The sequence below is a fragment of the Neophocaena asiaeorientalis genome, unplaced genomic scaffold (assembly GCF_003031525.2).
Source record: "Neophocaena asiaeorientalis asiaeorientalis breed wild unplaced genomic scaffold, Neophocaena_asiaeorientalis_V1.1 scaffold454, whole genome shotgun sequence".
NCBI classification, from domain to species: Eukaryota; Metazoa; Chordata; class Mammalia; order Artiodactyla; family Phocoenidae; genus Neophocaena; species Neophocaena asiaeorientalis.
In genome coordinates this window covers 170,166-194,674 of record NW_020173722.1, presented here as the reverse complement: position 1 = coordinate 194,674, position 24,509 = coordinate 170,166, and the positions used below count along the sequence as shown (strand labels likewise).

Here is a 24,509-nt window from a genome sequence, read left to right as displayed (position 1 = left end):
TATTAAGGAGAGGGTTTGAAAGACTGTAAGGATAGGACAGAGGCAAGTGCTTTTTAGATGTTCATATAAGTAAGGGCTTTACTTATCCTGAATGTGAATCACATATGCCTATACGGAGACTACCCAGAGTCTCTGAGGGTTCTGCTACATCTCAGCCAAACTGTTTAAACAGTAGACTGCTGGGCCAGCCATGGTTCTTCAGTGGTGCTTGAGATCTGGGGGCTCAAAGACGGCCTAGGAAAGGTCACCTACCTTCCCGTTCCACTGGAACTGTGTTTCTGGAGTGAGAAATATCTGGGGTCAAGGCCAAGAGTTAGCTACATGCCTGTCAAGCACATATAGTCAAAATCAAAACACTCATCAACTACTCAGATGGGCCAGGAAGTACTAATATGCTCAAAAGATGACTGTACTCTTGAAAAATGCTCATGAATCACACGCTGAATACTTTGAAAAATGTTAAAATTTATTAATAGTTAACATCACACAGTTAATTCAACTAGTCCTTTATTGTACATGACAACATCTTCACTAGACTGAGGGCTCAAGGATTTGAGATGATCTGCTATTGAGCACATCCCAGTCAAAGACTGAGAGTCAATGTATTTACATGGGCAAAGCAGCGTCAGCAAGGAACTGTCACCTAACTGTGGGAACACAAACATTCAAACTGCATTTTCCAGCTTTCCTTTTTGGAAACCAATGACACGTCTTAAATAGCCACACACACAGCTCTACCTTTTAAAAATGTGCAATTTCATAGATGGTGCCTAATTTTCAAGTTTAAAAGTTAAGGTTCATTTCTATTTCTTGGGCATCCTTTAATGATACACAAATCTAGACACTGTTCCAGTACAAGTTTGATAAATGTGCAAAAATTGGGTGCTATTGAGTTGCGTCTTTCCATTTTTCTGTTTTGATCCTCGTATCCTACTCAACATTGTTAAAAGGTCATCCCCTCTTTATTATGAAGTATTCAGGTTTAACGTGTGGGGGTGTGATCATTTTAGGGCAGAAGTGGGCTTTCAGATTCAGAATTAACTGCACTCTAAAGAGCAGGGTAAGGAAGGTTTTATGTCTCCCCTCACCACCCCCGCAACCCCGCACCAAGCAGTTTGGAATAAACACTTCTTGTAAAAACAGCTCAGTGTAAGGAAGTCTGTGGACAACACCTCTTGTAGAACATTTACAAAACAAATTGAAGGCGAACTTTGCTAGGAGGGCACAAATCCACCAAAAGTGTTGTTCCTGAAGTTTCGTTTGTTTGATTGTTTGTTTTGGTTCGGTTTGCTATCAACAATTAGACAATTTTTTCAATGTTTTTGGTGGCTTCCTTTATATTGTTAGAGAGGTTTAAAATACTAATAACTGCCCTAAGGATGAAGATTTCTAAGCAGAGTCTATTTGAAATGATTCCTGTTTCCTTTGTTAGCATCTCATGTAATATGGCTCCAGGAAAGCCCCTAGACTGAGCAGCCAGTTAGCGTGGTGTCTTCAATCCATAGCCCCAGCCTCCTTCACTCTGTCCCCAGCCCCCTTCCAAGTTTCTGAGTCTGCAGGGAAAGGAGCTGGCAAGGAGCTGCTTGGCCATTCGCTCACCCTAAAGAGGCTTTCCTTCTTTTCCTGAAGATGAATGAGGTATTTCTAGGAACCAATCAGTATCTTCATCTTCCATCCTTTAACTACACTGATCTACTAATGAGACCCTGTGTATTTACAGACATAACAAATTAACATATAAATACGTTACATACAACCGATCGTTACGTACAGTGTCAAAATGAAGGAGCAGATGTACTTCATGAACTAAATAAATTTCAAATATAAATTAAAATGAAAATACAGTGTTTCCACCTCTGCAGGAAAAAATTTTTAAACAGACCAAAAAGTCTTCCCTCCCCCAAAGGTCCACTGCTTATGGATGACTTGTGAACCCACAAGGAGATGTGACAACAAGCCCACTCACAGGACTCTTGGCTTTGGTTTTGCTTGCTCAGACTCGGGATGCTTTGATTCCAGGAACAGCATCCACTGGAACCCACTAGGCAAACGCTTAAAGATGAGGTTGAAGAGGGGCTGCCACATGGCTGTCCGTGGGTTTCCCCTACATTACCGCCCCTCCTCCCTGCCTATGGGAGAATCAGGCTCAAGTCAGTGGAGACCTCCCAGATCTCTGAGAGGAGAAACAGCATCAACTTCCATGCTGGGGGATGCTCTCCACCTAGAAATGTCATGTTCAGGCTCCAAGGTGAAGCAACCATATTTTTTCATTAGTGTCCCCACCCTGTAGGATTATACGGGGACATGGAATTTGGCCAGGGGGATTACTAAAGGTTAAATTTTTTTTCAAGTTTTAAGAGAACCAATGGTAATGGTTGTGACAAGTGGGAACAAATCCTTACTTCAAATTGTATTTATCTCAGGAGGGCTAAGCCTTGGGTACCAAACTCTACAGTGAGTAGCCAGAGACAAAACCCAGTCCAATAAGGTCCTCTCTGCCAAGGAAAAGCCAAGGGGTCTGTCTCTGACACAAGGGGATCGACTTATAATTTAAAGCAGGAAAGAAGGGAAACCAGAGGAAGTCCTTCCAATTTCAGGGGCTCTACCGCTGTCCAGCCTCTCGGATGCGGCAGGCCACAGCAGTGATGAGAGCCGCCCCCTTCCCACTGCCATCCTCCGACTCCAGGAAGGACACATCACATTTTGGAGCCAAGTCCTTCACCGTCTCATGCATGACTTTGGCAAAGCTGGAAAAGTTGGGAAGAAGACAGAAAAAATACCTTAGTCACAATTGATTTGTGTCCTCGGAGATGGGACCCTAAGAAGTGATGCTGGAAACCCAGGAATAATTGAGATGGGAGAGAGGATGACAGCTACCATGTAGGAAACATTATGTATTGTGTTTCAGAAAACTGAAACTTGGAGAGACTAGCAACATGCCCAAATTCTGTGTCACAGTGGGCAAGTGGGAAGCTAAGATTCAACTCTAGGACAAAAGTCTGAGATTCTGGCAAGCTGTGTTCTTAAAACTAAGCAGTGAAAGAGAAGTTCAACAGTCATGGACGCCACAAGCACACCTTGCAGAAGTGTATATATAACCTGTTCATCAACTCTGGAGGGAAGGATGAAGCGCCACATGTGTGATATTCTATTTTCCAGAGGTATTAACTCACATCAGACTCATATCTAACCCAAAATGTCATTAAAGGCAAAAGGAGCAGACTTAGGAGGGTGTGTTGAGAACAGAAATCACAGATTCCTCCTGATATGGGACTAGAGGAAGAAACCGTTTGTCATCATCTCCCCACAATAGCAGGGATGAGTTGCTCCTCCCCATCTGCAGAGCTGAGAACAGAGGCTCCTAACACCAAGCCCCAGTGCTGGTGGCTAGACTTCTGTCCCCCTTCCGACCCTCACTTGGGACTAAGGTTCCTATTTTCACAATGACACTGATCATCAACAAGAGAAACTTGGAACTTCTCAAGGTCCAGTCTTTTCACTAACTGTGTAGACTCTGGGCAAGTTTCTCAGCTCCCTGAAACAATCATGGTGACAGCAGGTGACAATTCAATCGATGAGTCTCTCCATCCTACCTCATGTCCAGGCAAGGGGCACAGCTCTATTCTTTTAACTTTTAGTTGAAGAGCTTCTAGGGGAGAGGGACTAAGGCACTTCCTAATTTTAAAACAATTTCTTCAACGTATGCAAGTGAGGGAAGAAAGGAGAAGAGAAATAGTGATGAGAGGAGAAAAGGGAGAAGAGGTGGAGAAAGACAGGAAAAAGAGTAAAAAGAAAAGGGAATTCAGTACTTCCATACCACCGGTGAGGGTGGAAAACTTCTTCTACAGAGGGCCAGACGATAGGTATTTTGAGCTCTGTAGGTCATATGGTCTGCTGTTATAACCAAAAGCAGCCATAGACAACACATAAACAAGTGGGTGTGGCTGTATTCCAGTAAAACTTTAGTTACAAAAACACTTGTGGCTATAATCTGCCAACCCCTACCCTAGACTGCAGGAAAAAATCTTGATCCAGAGTCCCAGCATACATTTACTAGAGTTGACAGGAGTACTGCTTGTAATAGTCAAAACCTAGAAATAACCCAAATATTCATCATTAGAATAGATTATAGTATAGTCATTCAAAGGTATGCTATACAACCTTGAAAATGAATCAACTGTGATTGCAGACTTCAATGTGGATGCATCTCAAAACCATAAATGTGGTGTGAGAAAAGCCAGTCACAAAAGAAAAGATGTCATATGGTAAGTTCAAAATTAAGTAAAACTAAACAATGTAGATGCATACGTAGATATATGGAGGGGGAAAAGAAAGCAATAGACTTAATCACCCCAGCACTCACTCATGGTAGGGGGGAATGAAGGGTGCAACTGGGAGGGGCTCACAGGGGGCTTCCTAGCTGGGTGGTAAAACACAGACCTACTTCTAGTTATTAATCTTTAAACTATAATATATATATATATTATATACACTCTTTGGAATATCTGATAATTTGCCATAAAATAAAGAGAGAGAGAAAGGAGAGCAAGGAAAGAATGGTGAGAAAGAGGGAGAAAGATGGGCAGGAAGAGTGGAGATCAGGCACTCACTGAGGATGTAGCTTGTAGAGGGTCCCGTCCACGCCCACTGTCACTTTGAGGGTGTCCAGCCCACGGTTCTCTCGTATTTTGTCCACCACGGCGGCCATGCCTGCACCACAGAGCTGGGCTGCCCGCCGCGCCACCACAGTGCACACCTCCTTGACAATGATGCTGTCATCACAGGTGCTCTCGAGCCCTAAGTGGTGCAGGATGGCGCGGACCTGCAGCAGGGCCAGGCAGTCACTGGGCCAGGAGGAGACAGTGAGTGGTCAGTCACATACCTAGAGGGCATGGTGGCCTGCCACTCCGGGGCCTGGCTCCTTCATCAGAAGTGGTTCTGGGGGACCTGGCCTTCCGAGAGCTGGGGGCAAAAGCCACTGCCCATGAGAGGTGGTTCCATTCTTAAAACTCAGTTCAGGAACTAGTGCTCATCTCACTGACCCTCACAGAGAGAACACGAAGAAACAGCTCCTTATGCCACTTTGCCCAGGCAAGGTAGAGCACTGCTGCTACAAAACTGACACTCAAAACAAAAGGAAATTCACTGTCCATGTATTCCACTTATTTGGAAATACTGACAGTAAAGACAGTGATGATCCTCGTATGCGACAGTTTTCAGTTGCAAAGCCCTTTCCTGTCCAATCTCTCATGGTTCACAGGTCAGCAGGACAAGCGTCACCCACCAACACTAAATGCCTGTTCTATTTCTACTCCCCCACTCTGGGTTGTCTGAAATCTACTTGTGCACTATTTATGAAACAAAGATAAATATAACTACAAGAAGAAAATAAACAGACATGCAAACCAGAACAATATTCTATTCACTGGTGCAGATGCCCTAGGGCCCCACTCATGTACACCAACCAGTTCCTGTTTTCCTATATGTGTGAGAGTAATAATGACACAGCATTAATTTTTAAAAGGCTCTGAAATTCAGTATTCTGATTTGGAGCAGACTTCTCCACCATTAGACTGGAGGAAGAAGGCTTTGCTTTAATGAGCCGCCACAGGGCATGTTTCTGCATTGCCTGACATGCCAACCTCACTCAATCCTGGTTGCCTTATTACTGCAGCCAGCAGTTAAGAAGAACCCTTTTGCCAAGCATAAGTGCTTTAGTGGGTTATCTTCCTCCGTGCATTCCAATTTACATTCTATGAGCAGCTATATTTCTTTCTACCTTTGAAATTGGTCTAAAACCCAACAATACTTCTTTGCACAGGCTCATCCAGCTTACCATGATCTTTCATGAGAATATTATATATTTTCCCTTAAAATGCCAACTGTTCATAACGTACTTTAAAACAACACTATATAGATACAAACATGGGAGCTACTAAACTGACCTTTACGTAAGCCACACCCTGATCTTACTTGAACTGTGGAAATCCCAGCTTGTCTGTCCGTGAAAAGGAGGATATACAGTCTATCCTGTTCCAGGCCTTAAATTCTCACCTCTCAATCTGAGACAGGAACTTGGTTTCAAAGATTCCCCGTGTCTTGAGCCGCTCCGAGATGCGGCCACGGAAGAGCAGCCCATGTTTGGTGAAATCGATGAGGATGTTACGAACAATTTCGCCCAAGTACATGCCACTGATCATTTTCTCGAACCTGCAATGCAGGTAATGTTCATGGAGGTTAAGAAGGAAGGTGGTGGGATGTGCTGAGGTACACCAGCCCCGTCACCCTCATTGCATTAGAAGGTAGAAGGCATACAAATTCCCCTTCGTGGGAAGGAAATGCTATTTGACTCGCTGAGGCAGGATTCCTGGCATCCACACATACTGACTCATAGCCTTCAGTAAAACGTGTCCTGAGGCCCAAGGGGTTCCCTGAGATTGACCCCATTTTGTGGTTTCATTTCCCTTCCAAGGCTTATTCCCAACTCCTCAAGAAGGAACGCACACCCAAACCCCACCACACTTCCAGAAGGGTAAGATGCTGTCTTAACCCCCTGCGTTGCTGAGAATTTAATTTAGCATGCTTTCTCTTCAGGCTAATCACTTATTGCTCAAGTAACTAGTGCCAGCTGGAGACCCCTGTTCTGGCCACTAGAACGAAACATGACTACTCAATGGCATGAGGGTCTTCTGGCTCTACCTAGTGCCTTTAAAAAGTCAGTGTTCTCAGTTTCAACCAAAACCCCATCATCATTCAATCTTGTCTTATTCCAGCCTGTTTCTTTCATTAATGTTGCCTGCCTGGCTCCTGGAGGCATTTTAGCCTGTGACCTCTACTATAAACAAATATTTTGCAAAGTATATTCTGCAGAAGTATGGTCCCTGATTAATCTAGTTAGGAAACACTACGTGCAACCTCTTCCTAATGGGATCCCACCATACCAGGGGCTTTGTGATGCTGGGGCTACCCCCTCGTCCAGTATGACAGTAGAGGGTGCCATATACTGGATGGAAGGAGGAGAAAGAAGTTTGCTTCTATTGCTTCCTACTCCTATCTGCCTCACCCCAGCAATGCTTCTTCACCCTGATGGCAGCAGGTGGTGCAACTGTCTGTTTTTCCTCAAGTTCCAGATCCACGTTTTAATACTCTCTCCCACCTGTTCTCCTAGTCCTCAGGGTAGGAGCTGATTGCTACATGTACTAACTGCTCCTCAGCATCCCCTTTTTGTCTTTCCATCCCTCTAAAACCTGTGTGACCAGTTCCCTATATGAAATTCTTGCAACATAACTGTTGTGATTTGTTTTCCCAATTGGACTTCAAGAGCATCACAGTCCAGCAGGGGGAAGAGGACTTAACCCAGAACTTTCCAGATGTATTTGACAAGAAGCCCTTTCCAAAGAAATCTCTTCCATTAACATCTCAAGAGAATGAGTGTCCCGGGATTTGCTGTTGTGGAGGACCAGATCACTCATCACTGTTCAGCTCTGAGATGAACGTACCAGGGCCTACATGCAGCTGGGTACCTACCTCTGTTTGCCAGGGTTGAGGGAAAGTTCATCCACAGCTGCATCAAATTCTGTGCGGAAGTCATCTAGGCATCCATTGTCCCCAAAGGCCCCCCACTCCATGTTGACACACATCCGCCCCTCTTCCCCTTCCACCAGCTCAACATTCCGCATCTCCTCCATGTAGCAGGCGTTGCTGCCCGTGCCTGCCAATCAAGAGATGTCAGTCAGGGCCTCACTCTGCACTTTCCGTCCTCCCACCCTTGGTTGTGTGTCCCCACACAGGAAGGACAGCCCGAGTCCTTACCAACAATGAGGCCAACTTCACAGTGAGGGTCTTCATAGCCACAGGTCATCATAGTCCCAACTGTGTCATTCACCACAGCAACTACATCCAGGTCAAACTCCTGAGAGCAACAGCAGATCCCAATCCACAAATGAACCACAATATTCTCCCTTCAGACCCTTGCAAGGGAGATTTAAATGTATCTAAAACTTATAAGGCAGGGCTCATTTTCTCTGCTCAGATATCACCTCTTCAGAGACCTGCCCTGGTTATGCTATTTAAAAGACTGCCCTTCCCCAGCCCACTCACTCTGTCCTCACCCAACTTCATCTTCCTTCATAGCTCGAGAGCACCTGACATTAGCTCATGGGATTGTTTATATAACAAGAGCTTTCTGTGGGCGTTCCTGAATCCCCAGTTGCCAAGAGCAGGGCTTGACACACAGTGTACACTCACCAGCTGCTGAAGGACTAGGTTAACTCTCCCTTTGACCAACACAACTGCACTTAACACTTCCCCCAGCTCTGAACACCCAGATCACTTCAGGCCTCATGTCGCGCCTCTCCCACCTCTCGCCGGTGGATGGCTTCCTTCAGCAGTGTGACCACGTCCTCACCCTCGCAGCCAGATGCCTTGAAGCCTTTAGTCCACTTGAGGAGGATGCTCTAAAAATCACACATGGGCGGGGAGGTGGATATCAGAGAAGGGCTCCCGGGTCATTTTCTAGTTCACAACCTCACAGGTTATACAGATGCCCTTTAAAAACCAATCATCTCACCCACAAATTATTCTAAACCTGTTTCACCTACTAGGAGTGCCTACTATGCAACAGGTACTGGGCTAGGCACAACCCATGTGTTACAACGTTGAATCCTCACAGCACTTTTGTGGAATGTTTATTATTATCACGCCCATTTTACAGGTAACTGTAGCTCTGGAGTAACTTGCCCAAGGCCTACAGCTTGCAAGAGAGGAGGACTCACCCCCCAGGCCCACCAATTCCGATGGATGGGCTCATAAGCACCATACGACCGCCCCTGCCAAGGAACTAAGTTCTATACGCTTGTTTCTTTCACGGGGAAAAGCAGTTTGCCCCGTACAGCGTACAGAGGGGCGGGTTTGTGTCTCTAAAATTTCAAACTCTAGTACGAAGTGAACAAGTACCCTTCGCTGTGTCAAAGGGCCCTCCAGGAGCAGATACATGGTGGCTTTGAATATGGAGGACTGTTTCATATACTGTTCCCTCGTTCCCTCTTTGCTGCCATAGCCTATCAGGGAACAAGCATCAAGGACCCCCAGGCCCCCTTCCTGAGAGGTCAGAACCTATAAGTGGGCTGTGTGCTCACTATCCACCCACTTGTATTGTTTCTCCATGACTTGCTTGGTTGTTTATACCAGCCCGCTTGGCATTTCATGGCCCAGGAGTTTGGTCTCACAAGTCCCGCTGTGCTCAGATCCCAGGAAATTCGGAAAAACAAAGTACAATCTCAGCAGTGGCCTGGTTTACACACCCACATCCAAACAACTATGTACTTCTCTCCACCTGATTTTCTTGTCTACGGATTAGCTTGACGTCTCTGATGAAATTTTGTATTTGGCACTTTCAAGCGTACAGAATGTTCAAATTACATTATTGCAGGTGGTCCCTTAATAATAAGACATGGAGAGGCCCCAACAGCTGAGGAGAACTGCCCGTGGCCACCAGCTAACCCAGGCAGCTTGAGGCCTCTGGACCTCAGTACCTGCTGGTTTTCCCATCAACAGGGTGATCTCAGCAGAGCAGAATCCAGCTTACAGACAACAACAGACAAAACCCGGCTTCTGCTTCATTTGTTCTTAGTTTTCACAGTTCTAGACTGAATCCATGCTCCTTACAGAAACTTAGAACATACGGTATAAAGTCCAATACAATGACCTGGAATTTTACAATTCAAGCACTGACAGAAACAGTTAACATGCCTTGGGAGCCACTAGATAAATATATAAACATGTATACATGTTGCTATACTTGAAAAGTAAGATAGTGTCTGTTAAAAATATTTCAGTAGGAAAAGTCTGGAAGCATGTACACTGGAATGTTATGTTTTTATCTTCCTATTAATCACGTTTTGTATATCTCTATATTATAGAGATTATACTTCGATTAAAAATATTTTTTTAGTCTTACCACCAGTGTTCTCCCAAATCATTGAAATTCCTTGAAAAAACTAGTTGGCTGATATGAGGCAGTGAATGACTCATGATTTAACTATTTCCCACTGTTGGACAACTTGGTTTGTTTCTAATGACTGTTATAATAAGCAGTGTTTCATTAAATATCACGTAAATATTTATACACGTTTGATAAGTCCTTTTGGTAAATTGATGCAAATGTGAAGGCTTTAAAACCCAATGTATGGACACTGAAAAAGTATAATATGTTGAGACAAAGAAGTTGGAAAAGCTAAAAGCAATACTGGACTAGCTAACACTGGACAAATGTTAACAGCTGTTGGGAAATACTGGATTAGGCAGGGTTTTTATTGCGGGACTTCCTAAAACCTGAGGAAGTGCACGTGCTAGTGCACGTGGTGAATTTAACTCTCAGAAGGGAGGAGTGGGAGGCATTTACAAAACTCAGCTGAGCAACGTAAGGCCTCCTGTTCCAGGGACGCTGTTGGAAACGCAGGTCTTTTCCCGCCACTGGGCCAAGCCCACTGTACCTATGACTGTTCCCACCTACATGCCTTTCTCCATACTGCCGGGCCTGCCCGCCTTTCTTCCTCAGCAGCTCATTCTTCTGACCAAGTATTCCTCATGCCCTCCAGGTATGTGCTCAGATTAACATCATCCTCGGGGCTTCATCATTCCACTGCTGCCACATTCCAAAGAGCAGCTCTCGCTTTTCTGAGCTTGCTTCCTCAATCCAGTTTGTTTGTAGGCACCTATAGCAGGAACCATGCCCTTTGTACCCTGGTAACTCCATCCACAGCATATGTCCACCTGTACCAAGCATGTAAGCTTCTAGAACACCGATCGAGACAGAGAGAAACAACTGCTTAAATAAGAGTATTCTGATATCTAACATACCAGTCATCTGCCCTGAGTAAGCCTAGGCATTGCCTACTCAGCTCTCCTACACTTCAACACACCCATGTCCAGAATATGTGGGAGCACCAGCTCTTCAACAACCTGCTTCATTCATCCGAGGCAAGGTGACAGGGAATGAAAAGCAAAGGTGACACTAGAGAAACACCAGGGCAGCCAAGGGAGATGGAGCGAAATGTCCTGAGCCCAAAACGGGAGCCTCAGGAGCAGCTGAGCATAATTGACAGCACGGACTCAGGTGTCAGGAAACCGGAATGAAATCATGACTTAGCCGCTCCCAAGCTATATGACCTGCAAGATAGTTGGCATCTCCGCAGACATTGTTCTCCTTTCTGCAAAACGGGTATACAAACACCTACCTTCTATGGTTGCTCTAAGGGTTAAATGAGGTTACGCACACAGGAAGCCTAGGAGTACCTCGCATAAAATGCTTTAAAGACGTCAGTTGTTGATATTACTAGCATCATCATCGTTATCCCAAAGATTGTTACCTGCTTGACCTCTATCAGCTCTGACTTGCCCATTCCCATCAACAAGCCCTTCCCCATGATTTGTCACTCATGCCCTTGTTTTCTTCCTCTCAGCCCAGCATTCTCCCCTGCTCGAAACTCTGGCTGGTTCAGAGTCAGTACAGCCCATAGGAGAGTCCTCCAGGAAGGCACTATTACCTCGTCCAGGCTGTTCTGCTGGCAGGGGAAGGAGAAGGTGAAACCCAGAGGCAGGGACACGCCCTTCATGCCCATGTACTCAAGGAAGTCGGCAATGCACTGGACGATGTGGTCAAAGAGCTGCAAGCAGAAATTGGGCTCTGAGAGGAGGAACCCTGGCCCAGGAGTGCTGCCCCACCAGGGTCTGAGCACCAGCTCGAGGCCTCCACCCAGGAGAAAGGCCAGTTCAGGCACGCACCTAAGCAAAGGCCAGCCCAGGGCCCTAGCCCACGTAGCCCTCCCCAGGACCATGGGTGAGCAGAGAAAGCACTGCCCTCCCAGGTGAGAAGTGGGTGTCTCCTGGGGTCCCCTCCCAGAGGTGCCACCCTGCCTCACCTCATCCCCTGTGCCATGCATGACCTCCCGCGGGATAGAGTAGATCTTGTTGTGCATCTCCACTCCACGTCGCTTCCCATTCCGCACGCGCACCAGCAGGACCCGGAAATTGGTACCCCCAAGGTCCAAGGCCAGGAAGTCACCTTTCTCTGGAAAATAAGCCCAGGAAGATGGTGGGTTGGGGCTGGAGAGAGTGACAGTCTAAACACCTTCCCCTAATGGGGAGCTCTCCCAGGAGGCCCTGGACAACCTCAGGGTGATGGACTGTGAGCCCCACCTAATGATAAAGAAAATAAGATATCCGGGGCCAGAACCCTGCTGGCTCCTTAGAGGCTCTCAAACGGATTCAAGTTGTGGGGCCCCAGGAGTCACAATGAGCTCCAGAGCTCCAGAACACAGGAAAGAAATGGTGACACAGTATATACTCCAGAATATCCAGACACGCCACTTGTACTAAATCAAAGGCCACCTCATATAAGGCTCTAGAATACAGAAGGAACAACAGAGTCCAACTCTTTAAAGGAAACTGAAGGGAAATGTTTCTAGAATGAGAAAACCCTCCTTTTTAGCACAGTCACAACGCACTACGTGTGTCACACACAGTTTCCATGCAACCCTCAGGCAGCCCTAAGAGGGAGGCATTGCATTCCCCTCTACGGAGGAGAGAGATCTGGCTGTGCTCAGGGCCACACAGCCAGAAGATGGTAGAGCTGGGACTGAGTCCCAGTCTCCAGCTCTGGAACCTGTACCAGCTGTACCACACTGGACTGGTTAATGATCATTTTTCTGAATTGGGAAAAGACCTCCATTTCTTAGATTGCAAGACCTAGAGCAGGGGTCAGCAATCTTTTTCTGTAAAGGGCTGGGCAGTAAACATTTTAGGCCTTATGAGCCATAGTCCCTGCTGCAACCATACAACTTGGCCATGATGGCACAAAGCAGCCATAAACAGCATGTAGGCAAATGGGCATGGTTGTGTACTAATAAAACTTTATTTACAGAAATAGGCAGTGGGTCAGATTTAGCCCATGGACCTCAGTTTGCCAACCCCTGGCCTTATAAGAGCTAGCCCTGGAACCAAAATTCCTGATTTGAATCCCAGCTCTGTCATTTTTCTAGCTGTGTGAAGTTGGGCAGATTTCTTAATTTCTCTGTGCCTAGGTTTTGTGCAAAACGTAATAGCTTGTTAACAAACAATATTAACTACTAATCTCTGTTAACAGTTAAAAATTAAATGAATTAATATCTGTAGAATGCTTAGAGAAGCATTTGACACATAGTAAGCATTCATTAAGTGTTTACTATTATCACCATTCAGTTTTAGCAGAGGAATGCCTTGGTTGAGACCACCGAACACTAGAATTTCCCAGTACTATAGCTGAAGAAACATGGTCAACAATCTGGCCTGAACACCCAATGCTAAGGCTAAGGGAGTCCTCCCACAGCGATTGAACCCTGTGGTGAGCTGGGTGGCAGCCCTGCCACATACCTGTGCCATCAGGGGTGGCACACACATAGGTGGGCAGCATCTTGACGGGGGCAATGGTGTGAGTCTCCTTGCTCAGACCTCGCTCCATTTCTACCTTCATCCTCCTCTTGACCTCCAGCAACTGCTCACGGCTCAGCTTCAGAGACTCCAGGGTCTTCTGGCGGGCTCGGTGTTGATCGGCCAGCCGGTAGGCCACTGCTGTCACCATGGCTGCCCCCTTGCCACTGCCGTCCTCAGAACGGAGGAACCGGATGTCGCAGTCGGGCACCAGGCGCCGCACGGTCTTGTGAAGACGCTTGGCGAAACTGCAGTCACAGACGTGGGGTAAGAGGTGGGTGTCCACAGTTAGAGTCAATGGTACAAATGGTTGGGGCAGTAGCTCACCACCTCAGCGCAATTGACACCCTTTATAAACATCCTCTCCCTACTCTTTCCCAAGTTAAGGGTCACTGTATAAAAGCTCAGCTATTCAACTGCGACCACCCTGCTAAAAGGAAGGGTGGCCTTCTGGGAAGCCAGTGTCGCCTGCATGCACTCACAGAAGACTCCCTTCCCATAGGCCACAGTTCCTTTGCCCAACTTATCGGCCTCAGGTGATTCTGACACCAACTACTATTCATGTTTCTTCCTTCATTTCATTAGATGCTGCTTATGAAAGACCCAAAAAGGAAAAAGTCAAAATGCTCTTCTGGACTTTGGCCTCTCTTTGGCCCATTTCTGCCAACAATCCTAGAGGTGTTCTGAACAGCTAAAGATAATAGGTGTGTTCAGCCAGAAATTCTTTTGTGGTGGCTGCTTGGAGCCATGGTCTCCAGGGCCTACTCCAAGTGTGGCCTATAGGCCACCAGCATCTCTGGGGGCTGTTAGAGATACAGGATCTCAGGCTGAACACAGACCTTCTGAATCAGAATCCACCTCTTAACAAGATCCCCGAGTAATTCGTGTACAGTTTAAAGTTTTTGGAGCTTTGGACTAGGAGCCTAGGAAATGGAATGGCTGAGACCTTCCACATCTACCTTCAGTTAATGAAGGCCCACTGACCTGGCACTCATATTAGGTGAAAATGATGGGATAGTAAGTGGGCACAATTGAGAGAAATCCTTCAGGTCCCAACTGAAATTTGAGTATTTCAGCACTTATGACCAAGGGATCAAAACATGGAGGGCAGGGCAGGATCACATCAATACCCAGGTGAGCCAGAGAAGCTGGAAATAAGAGGGTGCAGAAAAAGAGCCCCTAGAAGCCAGGAGAGCTCTGAGTAAAGCCCTAGTTGGCAGCCTTCAGAAATAGCCTCTACCCATGCCAAGGAAAACACACTCATAGCTCCCGCTTGCCCCACTGGGAGCTTTTATTCTACAAAGAACCTCAACTCTGTGGTCCATCTCCACCACCCCACAGTGCAAAACCGGGTTCCTGTGGAGTCAGGTCTATCAGAGGTCCCGAATGCTGGCTCACTGGGGATGCTTCTTGTAGACAGAACCGTCCACCCCGATGGTGGAGCGCAGCCGCTCCTCGCCCTTGTTCTCCTTGATGCGCCGCAGGACGGCTGCCAGCGTAGCCGCGCACAGGCTGGCTGAGCGTGTGGACACGATCTGGCAGACCCGGTGAGTGGCCACACAGTCCTCCTGTGTTGGGTCCAGGCCCAGACGCACCAGGATCTCGCGGGCCTTCCGGATGCCATCCTTCTCCCTGGGAAACAGAAACAGCGTGTGGGCAGGGGTCCACTCACTGTGGCCAGTGGGCGGGGTATGTGGGCCGACATAGAAAGCCCTCGGCTCCAGCAAACACTATGTCCCAGGGAGGGCAGACACCCACCTCACTGCTCTGTCCACCTATGGGGGGGCGGTGAGCAGTGAATAAGGAGGAGAGGAAAGCACAAGCTGAGTTCCTCTCCCAGACACACACACACACACACACACACACACACACACACACACACACACACACAGAGTACTTCAGGTGCCCAATTTTCCCCCAGTGAGAACAATTAATTTTTCTTAACATCCTATGGGAGGACAAGGCCCTGGTCTTGGGGCGTTACGCACCAAGTTGTGTGTGTGTGTGAGTTTGCCCTTCTCAGGTTAGTGGGAATGGTTTCCCTCTGACCACAGGAACCCAGCTGTGGAACCCATCCTATTTTCTCTCTATAAGGCAGTCAGAGTCTATTGCACTTCACAATGGAGTCAGCACTGCTTTACCTTGCATCTAAAGATGGCGATAAAGGGTTGATGCTATGAGATTAGCCCTCTTCTTAGGGGAACTAAGAGCCACACAAATATGAATACTGTCATCCCCTCCAACTTTAACAAGTAGGTACATTTCCTTCGAGAATTCCACTTAAAACAAAGTCATTTGAACTGTCTCACTGCTCTCTTCAGCACCAAAATCACCTCCTCTCCACCATCTGGTCCCTGAGACAAGGCCTCATCAAGCGACAAGTGGAAGTCTCAAGGACAGGAAACCAGGCCCAACACTTTGGATATTGTTAACTGAAAAACAAAAATCAGGCCATCCTCACTCCCACTCCTGCCACTCTGTGAAGATGTAGGTAGGCCTCAGCCCTACCTTTTGGAAATAAATGGGTCAATCTCAGGGCCATCCAAGGACCTATTTTTCTGTTATGAAGCAGGGGTCAGGACAGAGCCCTTTTTGAAAATCACCAATAGGGAATGAAATGTCAGAGCTTCAGGAGAAGGGAAAGGAAGTAGATGCAAGTGAGTCATTAAAAGACCCACAGGGAGCCCCCAGGATTAAGCTTAGGTCCCTGGGCCAGGCAGGAACACAAGTGCAAAAGCACGAGTCCCTGCATGGGGGCCAGCTGTCCCCAGCACCATGGTAGTCAGCACATTCAAAACAGACAAGAGTGGAGACTATCTGGCTGGTGACATCTAGCCACAGACCTGCCATGTGAGGCCCAGGCCTCACACTGGGCGAGACCCTCCCGCCATCCACATTTGAAGGATCAAGGGCCCATGCGTCTTCCTCATTCCCCGGCCACCTGTCCACCCTTCTGGGGTCCCAGTGAACAGAGAAGGACCCGAAGCTTACCCTTCAATATCTGAAACATCTTTGGTCTCAAAGTGGCCCGTGGCGAGGAGTTCAGGGCTGAGCTTCCCCCCAAAAAGCAGCTCCTCCTTGGCCATCTTCACTAGGATAAGCCTCACGAGCTCCCCCATGTACATTCCACTGATCATCTTCTCAAATCTGCAGGGAGAGACACACCAAAAAAATTAAGTCTCTGCTGCCAATGAACTCGCAACTTCCTTATGGAAGCAACACGCACACACGTGGGGCTGATGCAGGACAAAGCACTAACTTGTGTGTCACCGACTAGGAGTGAGAGATGTAGAGAAGTGACGGTATTTCCTTCTCTAGCAAGGAAATGCTCTTTTAAAATGAAATCTCACGTAGAACCTCAATGTTTATTTACAAGAGGAAAAAAAAAAGGTCAATCTGATTAAATTTGGGGCACAGGGCCAGCAACTCATCACCTCACACTGTCCCTCCCCTTGCAGGCCATCTGTGGATTCCTGAGAAAACTGTGAAAGCAACCTGGGGTGGGAGGATGATGAAAAAGAGTAGAAGGACAGGTCGGGACAGGTGAGAAGGAGTACCAAGTGTCAGGTGGTCTTGGGAATCTGGGAGTGAGACATGTTGGAAGTTTCCGAGGAGGAAGGTGACGGGATAGCTGAGAGGGCAGTTGGGTAATTTATTTTTTCAACACTAGGTGACACTGTTTTCTTTACAAGATCGTCTTTCTGGCTTAGATATGGGACAGGAGAAACCAAGCCCTTACAATTCTTTCTAGCAAAAAAAGGCCCTTTCTTGGTATCTTAGAAAGGATCTAGGTCCTAGAGAGAGGAGGCACGCAGGGCCTTGGGGCCCTAATCTACGCAGACCTTCAGAGGAGGCCCAGAGCAGGGGTGTGGATGGGATTCCAACGTCACCTGGTGCAAACCAAAGAGAGGAAGCCGGGCCCTCGGGAAGTGACTTGCTCAAGACCCAAAGCCAGGTATGGCAGAACCGGAGCTAAGTGGAGAGCTGCAAAACTGCCTGAGCAGGAGGTATGTTTGAAATGTTGAAGCACCAGCACAGGCACGCTGCCTGGGAGGCAGCCCAGCTTCAACAGTAAGGAACTCACAGGTACTGCCCTAGGCACCTTCTCCAACATAGCTGGTTCTACGACAGAGAGGGGAGGGGGCCGGTGGGGCTCTGAAGTGTGAGCAGTAAAAGTTTTTATTTCAGTTTTTAAAAACACTTTGTTTCAGTCAATGTTTGGAAAATATTTATTTAGAAACATATAAAGAGTGAAAAAAAGTTCCCCCTCAAGCCCAGTAATAACTTCAGGGACAGCTGACACGTTGGTACATGTCCTCCCAGCATTTCTTTTTTTTCTTTTTGAGCAGTTTTTTCAGTCCATGAATTTCTCACCAGCCATGGCAGACACAGCCAGTCTGTGAAATGGATTCATGTTTCAACATGTGAGAGAAGCTTGTGACTTAAATAGACTGTGCTTTGAGGAAGCAAGGACTCCCCCTGTAAAGAAAAGGACTCTCTTTTAATAAAGCTGGTTTATAGGTTGGATTTTCCTCTCCAAGCAGGGATTGGTACTAGAAGATTTCCTACAACAGTCACAACACCAGTAAGACCAGAGTGGGCATGGGGATTCCCTGGTGGTCCAGTTGTTAGGACTCCACGCTTTCACTGCCGAGGGCCCTGTTCAGTCCCTGCTTGGGGAACTAAGATCCCGCAAGCCTCGAAAAAAGACCAGAGAGGGCCTGATTGCTCAAGACGTTTTGTAACTGCCTTCAGAGCTTGCAGCAATCCCTGTTTCAAGATCTTTAATAAGGACATTGGGCAAATGTTTGTGAGAGTGAAATAATGTTTTGTAAGAATCAAAAGTAACTAAAGGGCTTCCCTAGTGGCGCAGTGGTTGAGAGTCTGCCTGCCGATGCAGAGGACACGGGTTCGTGCCCCGGTCCAGGAAGATCCCACATGCCATGGAGCGGCTAGGCCCGTGAGCCACGGCCGCTGAGCCTGCACGTCCGGAGCCTGTGCTCCGTAATGGGAGAGGCCACAACAGTGAGAGGCCCGCATAACGCAAAAAAAAGAAAAAAAAAAAAAAGTAACTAAAAACCAAGTCTGACCAGGTTGGAGAGACTTCAGGGGTCCAAAATGCTAGAGCACCTCCTCCAGGCCACTCCAGGATCCTGGCTGGACCACAGGTCCAGGAAAGGTGGCCAAATGGGCTCCTTAACCAACTTTTCTACATGCCTTGGGTCTGGCTACGGCTGGAGCAGGAGGCCCTGGGACTGCTGCGACCCAGCCTAGGTCATCATAGGCAACGCTGCAGGAGTCTGAGTCAGAACCTCAGCCAGTAATTTGGAGCCAACTCTCACAGCTTCATCCCCTGAGCAGTGACAGAGCTGGGAACTACAAAAGGAGCTTTCAGATCCCTAATCTTTGCCATCTCAACATGACTTTTCTTATGTGGTGCACAAACTGTTTCTATGGACAGCTCACAAACTTAAGGTGGAAAGAAAGAACAGGGCCGCACACTTATACGAAGAATACGACCTTCTAAAATGACTGCTCTGAGAGATCCAGTCAAATCATTACCCATAATCTGTTTTGTCCGCTTGTCCTATCTTTTTTAGAGCTCTCTCAGCAACTGATCGTCACAATGTATTAGGAAGCGCAAGGTTCCCATGAAGCAGTGGGTGTCTTGGCAACTTTTGGGGGCTATAAGGTTGTAAAGTAAAAATGAGAACCACCCCCAGAGCTGGCCAGCCCCCACCTCAGCTCTGGCGCCCACCCCCTGAGCCCACCGCACACAGGGCGGCTGCTTACAGTTGCTTCCCGGGGTTCAGAGAGCCCATGTCGATCTCCTGGTCAAACTCCGTGCGGATGTCATCAAGCACGCCATCATCCCCAAAGGCTCCCCACTCCATGTTGATACACATACGGCCCTCGTCACCCTCCACCATGTCGATGTGGCGCATCTCTTCCATGTAGCAAGCGTTGCTGCCCGTGCCTGGACAAAACAAGGGACTGCTCGGCACCCACCCGCACCATCCTCCCCACAAACCCCACATGTCTCCTAAACCTCCGTCCTGAGACCACCCAGGGTGGCTGGGATTCCTCGGTGCAGACTCCCAACATCCCAACATGGTCCAACCCACTACCACCCACAACTCCACAAGTCCTGGCTCAGCCCTCCAAAGTGACCGCACCATTATCTTCCAATATGAAGTAGTCAGTACAAAGGAACATCCAGGCCATGGACCCCTCCTCTCTTTGCAGCCCACCCCCGCAATCCATCGGCCAGCACTGCTCCTCACACCCAGTGCTCACGCACCCACAATGAGACCAATCTCGCAGTTCTGGTCATCATAACCACAGGTCATCATGGTCCCAACTGTGTCATTCACCACTGCCACAATGTCAATATCAAAGTCCTGCAGGGATAAAAGGGGGGCTTCTGACTTGCACTGTCACAGAAAGGTTACAGATGTGAAGATGAAGAGAAAGAGCAGTAAGACACACAGCTCAAGTGCAAGGCTAGAGCTGGAAACTGGGTCCAGATCCAGTCTAACAGCAGCATCTCACTTCCCACCCTGCTGGTCCTCATCTTGGAGGGCTTCGCTGACAGCAGCCCTGCAGTCTAGTTCACAGCCATCACTGCACTGAGAAGAGCCCGTCTTATCATTTTCTTCTCATTCTCTTTTATCTTTTCTTTCTCTCCCTCCCTCCCAGAAGGTCTTGTCCTTCTGTGACAAGACCTTTATCATGTCCTTTCTCTACTTGTTCCACCCTGATATCAATATCATCCCAACTTTCTCATTTGAAAATGATATTCGAGTCTTCTTCAGATTAAGAACTAAAGGGTTTTTCTTGTACCAAGGCTAAGATTAGTTGTCCGTCATGCTAATATGAAGACCCCAAAGGCATTTGATCATATATAAGATCACTGGCGTGCTAACTCTCTCAATATAGGTATGTCATTACCTTAAACTTATACAGAACTGTATCTCAGTAAAACTGGAAAAAAATAAAGATTATTGAGTAACATAGCAGAGAAGCAGAGAAGAAGAAAAGAAAACTTCTCATTAAGAACCACAAAATATTCTCATGCTGATTTGAGGACAGACAGGGAAAGACTTCAGAGTGAACCCAAAAGAATGTAAAGAGCCTCCAGACCCCAAGCTCCTGCCTCCCCATCTCTGCTGCCCTACTCACCCCTCTCCTCTGGATGGCTTTCCGGATCAGAGTAACCACATCTTTCCCTTCCACACCACTGGACTTGAACCCCTTGGTCCATGAGACCAGGAAACTCTGGAAAAGGACCAAGGAATATTGATTCCCCACAAAACTCAACCACACTCCTCATCATTAGGAGACCTCGTCCATGGGGATAAACTAAAGTCATGACTGAATTTGTATATTTCTTCCTGGCTAGTCTAGGAAGGAGAAACTCTGTCAATGACCAAGAAAGGAGACTCAATGAATGATTTATTGCCCCCAAGAAGTGGAAAGAGCAGGTTGTAGAAATGCCAAAATAAGACACTTGTATCCTAACGTCATTAACTTTCAACGATGTCTATCATAACACTTTAGAACAAGGGAGTCCCAGACTAATATCTCACTCCTGTTTCCCTAAGAGGGATAAGGATAATGTGCAATGTATATGGTCCTGCAAATTGCCGTTTGACAGTGATAAAGACCCCCTCTTCTCCGATACCCCTCTACCATCACTCTCACACATACCTACACAAACTCTCCCAGAAGGACAGAACTCCCAATACTCAAACATTGTCCACTCGATCCATCACAGCAACCTCCTTTACAACCTCCATTGTAAAGGTAGCAGGTGGCTCAGAGTTCTTCCCAGTCCTCCCAGTCCAAAGAATGAAGCAACAAAAGTGTCTGAAGAACTCATCTTACCTCGTCTAGTTTTGTTTGGAGACAGGGGAATGAAAAGGTAAAACCCAAAGGGAGCTTCTTGTCTTTGATTTGTAGCTTATCCATGAAGTTGGCCAGGCATTCAGCAATGTGGTCAAACAGCTAAGGGCACACAACACAGGAAGATGAGCAGGGAGGCAGAATAGCTTAGAGATTAAGAGTATGGACTTTGGGCTCAGAAAGGAACTAGCTTAGCTGAATGTGTGCAAGATACGTATCCCCTCTGAAGTTTTAATTTGTTCATCTATAAAATGGGGGTGATAATTGTACCTGCCCATGAGTTACCAAAAGAATTAAATGAGTCAATACATATAAGGATTTAACACTAGTTAGTGATTATTAAATACTGTCTTCCACTTAAACCATTTATCCAAACCACCGTCAAAATAACTGCATTAGGCAGGGTGAATCATAGCCAAAGCTAATCAGAAAGTCATCGCAAGCCCTGGTAACGGAATATCCTTTGGTGGCTCTGTCAGAACCTCCCTTGACGTGGATGCACAGCTGACTGTCTTACCAGAAAGGGCAGCCCATCTCACTGCCAAGAAGTATTTTAGCATCCCTGTCTCTTGTGATTGGGGGAGGGGATGGGACATTCTCTGTTAGCATTCTGTAAATGAACTTAACGAAAATAAGTAACTTTTATATTTTTCCTCCACTCTAGAAAACCAATTTCCTGGGGGCAATTCCAAGAAGTTAGTTTTGTTTTCTAACTTCAGTATGGAACACCCAAGTGAGTCCACAAAGAGCACTGAAGAATAAATAGGGTTTTATGAGTGGGCAGTCTCACAACCGTGACTATTCTTAGAGGCCTTTTTCAAGGCCCCTAAGAAAAATCCTAAGCCTAAGAAAGCATCCAGACTTTCAATCTGTCCCGAAGCTCGCAGCCCCATGGCTTCCTTTTTGCCCACTCAGCATCCCCAAAGAGAAATTGGTGACCATTCCAGACACTTAGAGACTGAGGCCAGGAACATTCTGGCACAAAAAGTAAGCAAAGGTCAAAAAGACTGAGGAGCAGACATAGAGAATGGACTTGAGGACACGCGGAGGGGGAAGGGTAAACTGGGACAAAGTGAGAGAGTGACATGGACTTATATATACTACCAAATGTAAAATAGATAGCTGGTGGGAAGCAGCTGCATAGCACAGGGAGATCAGCTTGGTGCTTTGTGTCCACCTAGAGGGGTGGGATAGGGAGGGTGGGAGGGAGGGAGACACAAGAGGGAGGAGATATGGGGATATATGTATATGTATATGTATAGCTGACTCACTTTGTTATAAAGCAGAAACTAACACACCATTGTAAAGCAATTATACTCCAATAAAGATGTTAAAAAAAAAAAAAAAAAAGACAGCAGATTCCAAGGCCCAGGTTGATCAGATGGCAAAATCTAAAAGCCAAGGGAGGTGAAAGTGGACAACATTCCTTTCCTTCTCCAGGCAGAAGCAAGGAAGATTCCACTAAACCTGGGGTCCCCAAAGTGTGGTCCACAGCAGCATCACCATTATGTTACAAATGCAAATTCTAGGGCCCAAACCTAAACCTCCTGAATCAGAAGGTGTGGTAGAGCTCCAGGTGATCCTGAAGCAGTGGTTTGAGAACCACTGCACTAAACCAAAAAAGTGTTTGCATTGATAAAGGAACTGAGAGGCTTGGGGTGGCAGGGTAGATCGAGAGATGCACTGGCTCCCCAGATGTCTGGGGTATGCTCAGTAAGAGGCTAGAAAGACAAGCCCCTCCTAGAAAAGGGCCAGCTCTAACTGAACTTCCCACATGGATCCTGTCTCTCTGTCTGATCATGTGCAAAATGAACCTCAGCTGATGCTGAAACTCTCAATTTCCAAACCAAAACATTCTCAAGAGCAAATACTGGGCAATGACGGGGCTCTCCCACTAAGAGGATCCCCAATGCAAAGTGCCAACTCCCTTGAGCAGAGATCAAGTATTTTAATGTGGAAATAGGGTTTCTAGACAGATACTCAGCGAGTTCTGTTCTGTTGGGAAGTTGATCAGAGACAAAGTTTACAATAGGGTTAAACAAATTCCCAGCACCTTCTTCCTGGTACTCTAGTCAAAATGATCTTTAGTACAATAGTTTTTATCTAAAAAAAGGAAGTTGCAGAAGCTGTGCAAAGAGATAAGGCCAATCATCAGAGATGGGGGGAGGGGTTGGAAAAAGTAAAATGGTTTCCCCTCATCCAGCCCTGATCACTGCTCTCTTTCCAATTGCACTACCAACAGGGAAGGCAGAAAAAAAAAAAGAGAGAGACAGTGAAGAGGCATTAAATAATGTGTTGCCCAATACAGTAGCCACTAGTCATCTGTGGCTATTTCAATTAATCAGAATTTTAAAAAATTTAAAAGTCCCTTCCTCAGTCACACTAGCCATATTTCAAGTGCTCAATACTACACGTAGCTAGTGCCTGCCTCACTAGACAGGGCAGATATCAAATGGTTCCATCACCATGAACAGTTCTATTGGACAGTTCTGAGTTAGAAGAACCTACAGCTCTTTAAAAGAGGGTAAAAGGAGACCATCTGCTTCCCTTAAAGGACGACTATATCCTTTTTGGTTAGCTAATGATCTAAGGATAAGATACTGGGAGAAGCAGCTAACACCTTCCTGCCATAAAAAGGCTCAAAGAGCATCATTTTATGAAGGTGGAAAGGTTTCCTCTTCCTTATTGGTCTGAGAATCTATTCACTCCCTTTCCCACAGGAAACACCTTAAAAATCTAAAGTGGCTGCTATAACCATTTGTAATTCACTGCTCTCATGTGGAAGTTCATGTGGCAGAAGACAGACTCTGTCCAGGGACCCACACTGCCCAGGTTCACAGATCTTCAAAAACTTTTGCAAGTTTTGAGTTTGGTTATTTGGTCTTGGTCTTAACTAAATTTTATTTTTTAAATCTATTTGTTTTCCTATAGTTAATTAAAAGATTGATACCTAATATTTTAAAAAAAGAAAGAAAGAAAAAGGAAACGATAGGAAAAAAAGCATCAGTAATTCTACCACTAAAATAGCAACAATGAATTTCCTTCCAATCTTTTTACCAAGTGTTTTCTGCTGCTTTTAGAACAACAACATTCTTTCCCTTTCTTAGGATGGAATAAGCACCTATATTTTCTAGGTT

The 24,509-nt window shown here is 46.5% G+C and overlaps 1 protein-coding gene across 1 annotated transcript in view; it reads right to left on the bottom strand.

Annotated features, from left to right (window-relative positions):
• Window positions 1-445: 445 nt before the first annotated feature.
• Window positions 446-24,509, bottom strand: part of HK2 (hexokinase 2) — a 60,828-nt gene continuing 36,764 nt past the window's right edge. Inside the window, exons 4-18 of the mRNA XM_024750664.1 lie at window positions 21,355-21,474; window positions 20,650-20,745; window positions 19,769-19,868; window positions 19,261-19,444; window positions 16,459-16,614; window positions 14,866-15,099; window positions 13,411-13,715; window positions 11,922-12,070; window positions 11,547-11,666; window positions 8,361-8,456; window positions 7,813-7,912; window positions 7,528-7,711; window positions 6,055-6,210; window positions 4,611-4,844; window positions 446-2,747 (exon numbers count right to left, since the gene is read on the bottom strand). Coding sequence (XP_024606432.1) covers window positions 2,603-2,747; window positions 4,611-4,844; window positions 6,055-6,210; window positions 7,528-7,711; window positions 7,813-7,912; window positions 8,361-8,456; window positions 11,547-11,666; window positions 11,922-12,070; window positions 13,411-13,715; window positions 14,866-15,099; window positions 16,459-16,614; window positions 19,261-19,444; window positions 19,769-19,868; window positions 20,650-20,745; window positions 21,355-21,474 — 2,379 coding nt within the window. The 3' untranslated portion in view covers window positions 446-2,602. The remainder of the gene's footprint in view (window positions 2,748-4,610; window positions 4,845-6,054; window positions 6,211-7,527; window positions 7,712-7,812; window positions 7,913-8,360; window positions 8,457-11,546; window positions 11,667-11,921; window positions 12,071-13,410; window positions 13,716-14,865; window positions 15,100-16,458; window positions 16,615-19,260; window positions 19,445-19,768; window positions 19,869-20,649; window positions 20,746-21,354; window positions 21,475-24,509) is intronic.